A 9845-nucleotide genomic window follows, 5' to 3' on the forward strand; every position below is an offset into this window, starting at 1 on the left:
TCAAACTGCCGAGCTAGAAACTTTTGCAGCAGAGGTAGAACTAGGCAATATGGCTTATAAATAATATTTCAATATCTTTAGGCTATTTTGTGGTATTCAATATATCTTTCCATATACACATTTTATCTAAAACAACAAACTCATTTTTTCTAATAGTGCAAAAATATGATGGCCGTATAGAATTAAGGCTGGGCGACACGGACAAAATCAAATATCACAATATTTTTGACAAAATACCTCAATATTGATATTGGGACAATACTGTATGGGTGACAACTGGTGCAAAATATTAACACAATAAGACTTTTGATTAATAATCACCAGCAATGTGGATATAATGACCAAGTGGCTAAAAGCAAATAATACAACAGCAAGAACAGTCTGGTAAGTTCAGAAAATTGCATCACTTTACTGTAATGCAACCTTTAAAACCAGGAAAAGACAACACTTAGGTCATATCATGATATAACAATATCCAAAATCTAAGACGATATCTAGTCTTATATCACAATGTTTATATAATGTCCAGAGGTGATTTTTAGCTATTACATTATGTGTCACATTGAGTCAATGTCATTACACTTTAACATGAAGACCAAAAAAGTGAGTGACTGTCAGCGAGAAAGATATCAGCATGTACCTTAGATTTGAGCAAGCTCAGCTTGTTTGTCTGCCTCAAACTCGCCTTCGTTCTCATCATCCCCGTTATAGTCAGCCAGCTCTTCCTCCAAGTCTGTCAGAGAGTACACTGTCAGAGTCGGTAGCAGCTATGTATGTGCACACATACAAGGAATACAACTACAGTTTTTACTTTGCTCAATGTACTTTGATGGGAACAGACATAGTTAAGAACATGGACAACAAGCTTTATACATACATGTTTGTTCAGTTTTATTCTGGACACACATACCCATATTTTCAGGCCGTTTACTCTGCTGTTTCTCCAAATCTCCACCCACTACTTGGTCCTCTCCGTCATATTCCTCCAGTTCCTCAGATTTCTGACCAGCAGGCATTTCATCTGCCTTTGCGCGGCCAATCAGCATGCCCTCCATCCCAGGGTCTGCATCTGGAGACATGACAAAATTGTTGTTTGATTAAAAATAAATAAATCAAAATCAAAACCTTGCCACTGACAATGTCCGGATGAGAATAACAAACTACTTCGATGCTTTTTTTTTTAAGTAGGGAAAACTTTCTATTGGCCGCCATTAGCCCTCAAAGCCATGCTGGCTGATGTACTCATTGGATGTTAGGGGGAGATGGTGCGGGTACCTACTAAGCTTCATGTGCCTCACTGTGTGTTGTGTCTGTAAAACTGTGAAAATGACGTCGTAGCAGAGTTGTTTTGCGCTGTGTAGGACACTGTTTGTGCCCAGGCTATCAGTAACTCAAGTCCCATACTACAAGTTGTTGCAATGTCACAAAACTGTGTCCTTAAAAGGCATTTTGTGTCACATTTAACATGCAAGAAAAGTAAATTAAGAAAACACAAGTACTGGTGTGTTCTGTACGTTTAATTCTCTGAAATATAAAAAAAATGGGTTGTTTACCTTCTGTTTGAGCACCGTCTTCACGAGCATCCATCAACTCCATCTCTTTATCCTCGGTCAGATTGTTCTTCACAAGTTTACTAGTCTCTGCCTCACCCTCCGCTGTTGTTACAGCGCCCTCTGGTGGCAGCAAAATGTCCTGCTTCACAGCAGCAGTGGAGGCAACAGGCTGGGACTCCACTTCTGAAAGATCCTTCAGTGGAACCAGGTCTGCAGGGGCATCAGGAACTGGGAAATAAGGCAGAAAGCAAGGGCAAGGGGTAAGAGTGTGCTCTTGTTATTCCAAGTGTGCATTAACATATGCAGATATACTGTAAATATACACAACGTGCACATACACATGGTGCATGTTATGTATGTTTAGGTGTATATTTCTGTGAAGTAGACTAAAACACCAGGTCTTTTACCTTTGTCCACAATGATCTCATTGGTCAGTAGTTCAGATTTTTCATTTTCTTTGGGCTGAGAGACACTTTGTGTGTGGCTTACAACAGTTGATGTCTTAACTGAGTCAGCCACAGTCATTGCTGGTCTGTCCTGTTTTACTGCTGCATCCACTGCATTGTCCACCTGTGGAGGAAACACCGCCATATACCACATTACTTTAAGTCATCAAAAGAAAAGCTGGGTGGACAACAACTGTTAAAGACAGTGCTATTTGATCTATTAATCACAGGCACTTTGTGAGCACAAACTCAGAAACCGTAGCATTCCTGTTGATTTTGCTACATAAACAGAGGCAACATTAACTCGAATAGAAAAAAGGAATAATTATGGGTGTCATGAAGAACAGGTTAGAACATCACCAAGCTTGATGGGAGGCTGTTTTCCTGTCAAGTGCTGGGGGTAACATTACTGTAATATATTACTTTCAGCAGTAGAAGTTTGCTTATACTATTACATTTACTATGACACATGAAGCATCACAGAGGGCACCAAATTATCATCAGAAAATCTCTTGTAGTGTATCAAAATGTACAAAATATAGCTGATGTGAAGAAATGTACACTCATGGTTAAAATTATAAATAAGCACAATAATGACAATTACCAACATACACCACCATGTTCTAAACAGACAAATTACAAACACAAAGTTGTATTTTGGATCATTACAAACAAAGCTAAACTACTCTGCACTAGGCCCGGTGAGAAATGTGGGTTGTCTACAATATTTTAGCCTAATTTACAAACTGGATATGGTTGCAAAATGTAGATGAATATATCTATGTAGCACCTTATTACTGGGGAGACAACCTCATGTTTGTGTACATACGTATTGTTGAAAAAATACTATTGAAGCAAAAATAAAATGAGATGATACCCTACACGAGAAGGAACATCGCTGAAATGTCCTTTATACAATATCACCTTCTTCTGTTTTATAATGCCCATTTGCATCTCTGCAGTTATTTTGGTGAAAGAAATGCAAGTAGTGTAATTCATTATGCTACACATACAGTAATATTATAAAGTAACTCATTACTTTCATTATATCTGGAAAGTAACTTCCCCAACACGGTTGCCCTATTGCAAACAAATGCTAACATATGCTTTGAGAAACAGTTTGAGGGTTTTAAAAAAAGGCCTGATGGAGCATTTTGAATGACTGGTGTCCCCAGAGTGCAACAGGTTACAATGAACAAAGAATCAGAATATTCATCCTTTCACAAGGTTCACTGTCAAACAGGAAAGCCATGTTACCTGTAAGGAGACACCTGCAGGAGGACTGAGCTTCTCCATTTTCTTCTGAACTTCAAGTTTGAGAGCAGCCACTCTCTCATCACACAACTCCTTCTGGGACAGGACCTGTGAGTTACAATGAGTCCTGCACATGTGTACAAAGACACACACATATAGGTTAATGATGATTGACAGAAATTGATTATGTATTATATTAATAATTATTATAATATATTATTTATTTATTTACTTATTCAATGAAGGAATCAATGATAGAAATGGCAGTTTGTGTGCATGTGACATATCTGAAGTTCACTATCTCTTTCTTACATGTCATAAGTGAGTTTGTTGTTAAGGGTTTTGATGTTGCCTTGGCAGCTCTGCAGCTCCTTCTGAAGCTTCCCCAGGTCATCATTTAACTGATTCAGCTGACCTACAGTACATACATAAAAATAGAATTATATTATTTTTCTGCAGAACTGTTAGTTGTTAACACAATGCAACTTTTGAGACACAGCGGTTAAATGCCAGTTTGTCACCTTTAAGTTCCTGTATGGTTTTGGTGCTAGAGGAAATGTTCTGCTGCAATGTGCCCTAGAAGCAAAAACACAACAACCCTCAGTATTCACAGTTACTTTCATGTTTGTTAGGTGTGAACAACAGTGAGGACATCAAAGAAGTGTGTCACGGTTGTATTTTTTAACTCCTCGTAGTGTTAGTGTGCACCTTCTCTTGGCTGCAGGTGTTCTGGGCTCCTTCTAGCTGTCTCTTGTAGAGGCTTTCTATGTGGCTTATCTGCTCTTTCTGTCTTTGGATCTCCTCCTGGAATGCGTTTTTCTTTTCTTCTGCAACTCCTCGCTCCGCTGCTCCACGTCGCACCTGGCCTTCCAACTCGTACAGCTTCGTCTGAATCACACACAAAAAGAGGATTCAGGTTAATTCAGATTTTGTAGTACTTTTTTTGGTCATTCATGTGTGTCTCCTAATATTTAGGCAGAAGAGAACAAACACAATAACAACAACAATCAGACTGTGCAGTCAACATTGAAAAGATCCTGGATAATGACAGATTGACAGAAACTGATTAGAATGAAAACATGTAAATGTAGTTCTTATTGCCACTTAAACCTAAGACAGTAAAAAAAGATCAGCACCGGTGGCATTAATATTTCTACTAAACAACAGAAAAGCTTGATGGGGACATAAGTATATTTTATATAGTAGTATATAATAGATCCTGGGTGAAGTTAGTTGCTTGTACTAACTTTAGATTAGATTTAGGGCTGCAACTAAAAATTGTATTCATTACCGATTAATCTCTCAATCATTTGATTAATAAAATGTCATCAATCAATATCAGTGTTTCTCCTAGCTTTTTTGTTTTGGGAGAGGGGCTGCCTGGGCTGGAATAAGCGTGGTCTGTCATTGGAACCCCATCGCCAAAGGACCCCACTGATTACAGAACATTTGGACCTGAATAAACAGTTAAAACTGATTTGTGTTCATATTTTTTTATTTTAGCAATGGAACACTTTTTATTTATTTATTCATTCATTCATTTATTTATGCATCTATCCATCCATCCATTAGGCACAGCGTTATGGGTGGGCCTAACGAACATACATTTTCTTATCTTTTATTTTTAATTATTAAAATCAGCATTATAATACACCCTTAAGACAAAAAAGTTTCCATTTGACAAAAAGACAACATTTATTCGGCTATTATCACATGTGAGGTCGGGACCAATCACAATGGGCCATAATTTGTCACACCAGATATGTTACACTTGCGCACGCACGTCACACTATGGTGGTTGTTCAGCAGAAGTGATGACCGGTGTACTGAGGAAAGCATATCATTGTCTTATTTTATACATGCAAATGCATTTTTCATCAAAACTAGAACGTCTATAAAATGCAGACAGTACAGGAGGTAGAGCTGAATATTGCTGCCTGACTTGATTGTTTTCAGATTACCTTCACAGCACAGATAGGCAAGTTTATAAATGAACAGCGCATTGCACCGTGCTCTCTCTCCTGTTAAAAGTCATTGTTGCTCACCCATTATTCTGATTGCTTTGTTTCTCTCTCTCCTTACAATCATTAAAGAGTAATCCAGCCAGATCCTGGCACTGTGCCTGCCATCCATCCATCCATCCATCTTCATTAATCAATTCAATCACCAAGTTCGCTCTTGTACAGCCATGCGGAGTATCTACAGTCTGACAGCCATGCTGGATCAAAGCCAGATTGACGCTGGTGACCTGTCTGCAGCTTTTTTCTGCGTGCTTCAGTGGGAGGGCTGGAACAGGTGTGTTTGGGTCTAGTCGTGGCGACGTTAACAGGGGCAGGAGATTGGCAAGCACTGTGGTTGGGGCTGGGAGAGATGGTCTCATTTTGGCTAACACTGCCCGCAGAGCTACCTGTGCTTCCTGCCTCGCCACAATCGGCCGATATTTTTGCTTGGCAGGGCAAATGGCTGGGAAACCTCCATTTACAATTTTTGTTTGTTTTGTGTTTTTTTTACCATAACGGTCGGAAACTCTCTCTCCTCTGCTCTCTGAGTGTGGGTGGGTGTGTCTGTACCGGTGCATGGGTGTATGCTGTGAGAGAGGAGCGAGGGGGCGTCTGTTGGGGGGGCGCCCTCAAATAAACAATAAGGGAAACACTGAATATCAATGACTTATATCAGTATGAGCAGTATTAACAGCATGAACAGAATTTATTGCATATGCCAAGATACACAGCATGAGCAGCAGAACCAATAGACAGTTACAGAGACAGATCTGCACTATAAAGAGTAGTATAATATAAATGTGCTATATAGCAGGTGTGCACAGTGTAGACAGAGCATAAATAATATGTATTAGTAAGTGAGAGTATTAATAGTGCAGGTAAGTGTATGTGCAGTAGTAGTGGGGAAAAGGCAAGTGAGCTGAAGCCAGCAGCCAGTGAGGCAGAAGATGTTTTAGTACAAAGAAATGACTGTCACATTTGGACTGTAAGTCAGGGGGTAAGAAAAGTTCAATCCATGTTCGAAGGGCAGACCTTACCACAACCAAAACATGAAGGAAAAAAACCCACAACCAAATGAGGAACTGGTGAAGTTTATGTAACTTCTGCAAAAGGGAATCGTGCATTGGAGATGCAGATCTGCACCTGCAAAGTCATGTAGTACTAAAGTTTTCCATCTTTATACAGCATTTGAACTGTGAAAACATCAAGTTTAGGCAAATGATCGAAACTACAAGCTTGCACTGCAAAAAGCAGAGATCCTGTACAAGGCAGCCTTTCAAATAACCTAAAAGTTTTTTAGGCTTTTTTGGGAGGGTGAGTGAGTGATATTTGCACTGTCCATAAGGTTAGAAAACCACAGAAGCACACACACAAACAAAAATAGATTAACCTACCTGTAGCTCCAGGTTTCGGGAGCTGGACACCCAGTAGTTAAAGCCCAGAACCAGGATACAGGCAATTAGCGCGCCAATCATTAGGGGGGGTGATCTTCCGCCACGTCGCCCATTTCCCAGCCCACCCATAGCTGTCTACAAACTGGACACACAAACCACAGTCAGGGTCTCACACATTCCAATAATTCCATAATTATATCAATTTTATGATACACTTCCATTCATGTCAGACAAAGTCAGGATGCTGCTATTGTGCATGTTGTCACACTGGCAAAGCTCTGCTACATTAAATGGAGCAGGACCTTTATTAGTCTCATTGGTAACACCTGTTACCCTACTGTTTCATAGCAACATGACTGCCGTGTGGTTACTGATAACATGGCTAGTAAGGTCATTAATCATAAAGATCTACAGGTGTTTTGGTCCTGCAGGTTGATTACTGACATATAAAAAGTTCACTGTCAGACCTGCAAGAAATAGATGAAATGTTCTAACTTACTCATATGAACATCAAAGTATATTTAGCATTTCCGTTAGTAATGCTCTACACATGTGACTTTTTATGTGCACACTCACTTAGAACTGCAACAATTAGTTGGTTAATTTTCACCTATTAAATAAATGGCTAACTATTTTGATAATCAATTAATCTTTCTGAGTCATTTTAAGAAAAAATGTCCACATTTTTGGATTCCTGCTTCTCAAATTTTAATATTTTCTGGGTTTTTTTTTTTATTCCTTATGACCGCAAATAAACTGAATATCTTTGGGTTCTGAACACAGCAAGGCATTTGAGGACATCAGATTGGACAAAACAGTGATCAGCGTTTTCCACCATTTATAACCCAAATAACTAATCAATTAATCAAAAATGTTCAACAGATTATTTGAGAATAAAAACGGTTGTTAATTGCAGCTCTACAGATATCAAAATCATGTTTTAAAGACCAATAATGACAGACAACTATATATTGTATTGCCTTGCACTCAACCCTATGGAACAGCAACAAGATCTCAGTTTGTTTGCCATCACAATGCTGACTCAATTAAAATGTCTGCAGGTTGCTGAGTGGGCACACATTCCCTGGAACCCACAGGTGCCATTCACCCATACCAGGATCCAAAGTCTATTATACTTCGACTTCACTGCCACAGTATCATGTTGTCTGGTTGGGGCAATGCATACCATTCATGTAAAAAACAAGTTATATTTCCATGCTTTGGTTCCTCCCATCATGCAAATGATCCAGGCAGACACTGGTGCAAAGCACAGTTTAAAATGGTAGAAAGCAAGAAATCCAACATTTCTCAGAGACTAAAATACCATACACACTTAATAGTACAAATATAAAACAGTAGTTATAAATCATACATCACTACAAGCTGACATTAAATGTAATATCCAGATTCAGCTGTGGTTTACCTAAGAAGAAAAAGATATCTTGCATTAACCTAGCTTTAGCCTGCCACCCAGTCACACAGCAGCAGTAACCTTACGAGTTTGGGTGGCCAAAGGGAGTCAACCTCAGCTCAAGATGACAAACAACCATGAGAAAATCTTGGCCTCTGACACCAAATCACAGCACAGGCCTGAAAGAGGACTGAGTCTCTTACATCTAACGTAACTGTTACCATTAAACAGCAAGCTAAAAAAATAAAGGTAAACCATAATCATAATCGATTGGTTTAATTCACGCCAGGAAAGAGCTTGGCAGTAACGGTATAGCTGGTGTTAACAAACATCAGACAGACTTAGCTGGCTAGCTACTACTTTGTAGAGAATACAGTAACGTTTGAATGTATATAAAACAGACAAACAACCTGACATACAAGGGATATAACAACGTTACGCATCATCTGGTCATTTTCATTATTCAAATCAATGCGAAACCGGCGCTGCAACACTACGTTTGAAGCTAACGCTAGCGTCGTTAGCAACGTAGCATATCCCTGTATGCCTGGTCCCCACTTGCCGTTTAGTTTTAAGCTAACAGTTAGCTAGCAAGCTAACGCTAGCAGCCAGACCGTCTACTTACCTGATAGACCCGAGAGTCACGAAACAGGAAATAAATGCTGGTCCGGTTTATAGAGTGCTATATTTTATGATCTAGCCGCGTTTCTCTCGTAATTAACAGCGCATTACCGTTAATCTGTTAGCTTGTTGTCATCATTCCCATACAAACTGCAAAGCCCCTCTGTGCGGTGCCTGAGAAACAGTGGGGTAGTGAGGTGCTGCGTCTGGTTGCTGTAGGAAAAAATGGAGCTTTGGAGTAGATCATCATTCACTGATAAATAGCTCACTTAATATAAATTGAATCCCATGCATTTAATGTATAAAATTATTCTTTAACATTCGTGGTGTGGCATTTCTCCTACAAAAGGTATTATTATTTCAAACTCAACATTTGATTGTTCGATCTGTCAACCACTGGTTACGGAATTTTACAGTTTACAAAGATCACTTAAAAGCAGCACGGGTAACTGTTCAACATAGGCCCGGTTCACCTGAGAGTGATAGGACTTAGATTGAAACAGAATCAAATAAACTTGACAGAAATTAACAAAAGTATAGAAATAAACTTGTAAAATGTGTTGGAATAATATAAAAGGGATTAAATAAGTATTAAGACACTTTTTGATAAGTTTTGTTTATACCAACCCTTGAGACATTTCCCTAAACTACTTTTTTATATTATAAACATTTGGGGTAGACCATCATTTCATTGGTAAAAATAACTCACAACATACGTTTAATCCCATGTATTTAATGTAAAAGTGCTCCTGTTAGACTGATTTCATGAATAAAATAAAAGTATGGCATATCTGCTACAGTCGGTATTATTATTTCAAACCCAAAAGCATTTAATTGTTTGACCTGTCAACTACTGGTAAAATTTTAGATTTACGCAGAACATGGGAAGACAGCATGGGCAACTGTGCATGGACCCAGACTTTTATAGTCAGATTAAAATAGAATCAAATAAAGTCAACAAAAATACAAAAAAAAACCAAAAAAGAAACTTTAGTAATTTATGTTAAAACAACACATAACACAAAAATAAAAAGAAAAGGGTCAAAAATGTCAAATGTCAATGTCACACTATTTTAACTGGCCTTTTTTTTTCACAGCTGATATTGTTCATGTTGGCTCACTGGAAAGGCTCTGATATACTAAATGGAATGAAACCTTAATTAGTA

At 38.6% G+C, this 9845-nt stretch overlaps 1 protein-coding gene across 1 annotated transcript; it reads right to left on the bottom strand.

Annotated features, from left to right (window-relative positions):
• Nucleotides 1-612: 612 nt before the first annotated feature.
• golm1 (golgi membrane protein 1) lies at nt 613-8894 on the bottom strand. The gene is made up of 10 exons (XM_084729568.1): nt 8684-8894; nt 6648-6789; nt 3962-4141; nt 3775-3829; nt 3566-3668; nt 3257-3380; nt 1961-2123; nt 1554-1781; nt 911-1069; nt 613-733 (listed from the first exon to the last, which is right to left on the bottom strand). The coding sequence occupies exons 2-10, from the start codon at nt 6774-6776 to the stop codon at nt 642-644; spliced, it is 1233 nt and encodes a 410-aa protein (XP_084585694.1). The 5' UTR covers nt 6777-6789; nt 8684-8894; the 3' UTR covers nt 613-641.
• Between the last annotated feature and the right edge of the window lie 951 nt (nt 8895-9845).

The sequence above is a fragment of the Lutjanus erythropterus genome, chromosome 10 (assembly GCF_056507025.1).
Source record: "Lutjanus erythropterus isolate fLutEry1 chromosome 10, fLutEry1.hap2, whole genome shotgun sequence".
Taxonomy (NCBI): domain Eukaryota; kingdom Metazoa; phylum Chordata; class Actinopteri; order Lutjaniformes; family Lutjanidae; genus Lutjanus; species Lutjanus erythropterus.

Coding starts and splice junctions, on each gene's coding strand:
- golm1 (XM_084729568.1), bottom strand. CDS start 6,776: ATGGGTGGGCTGGGAAATGGGCGACGTGGCGGAAGATCACCCCCCCTA. Junction 2,124..3,256: donor CTGCAGGTGTCTCCTTACAG/GTAACATGGCTT, acceptor TTTCCTCCACAG/GTGGACAATGCAGTGGATGC. Junction 734..910: donor TAAACGGCCTGAAAATATGG/GTATGTGTGTCC, acceptor ACTCTCTGACAG/ACTTGGAGGAAGAGCTGGCT.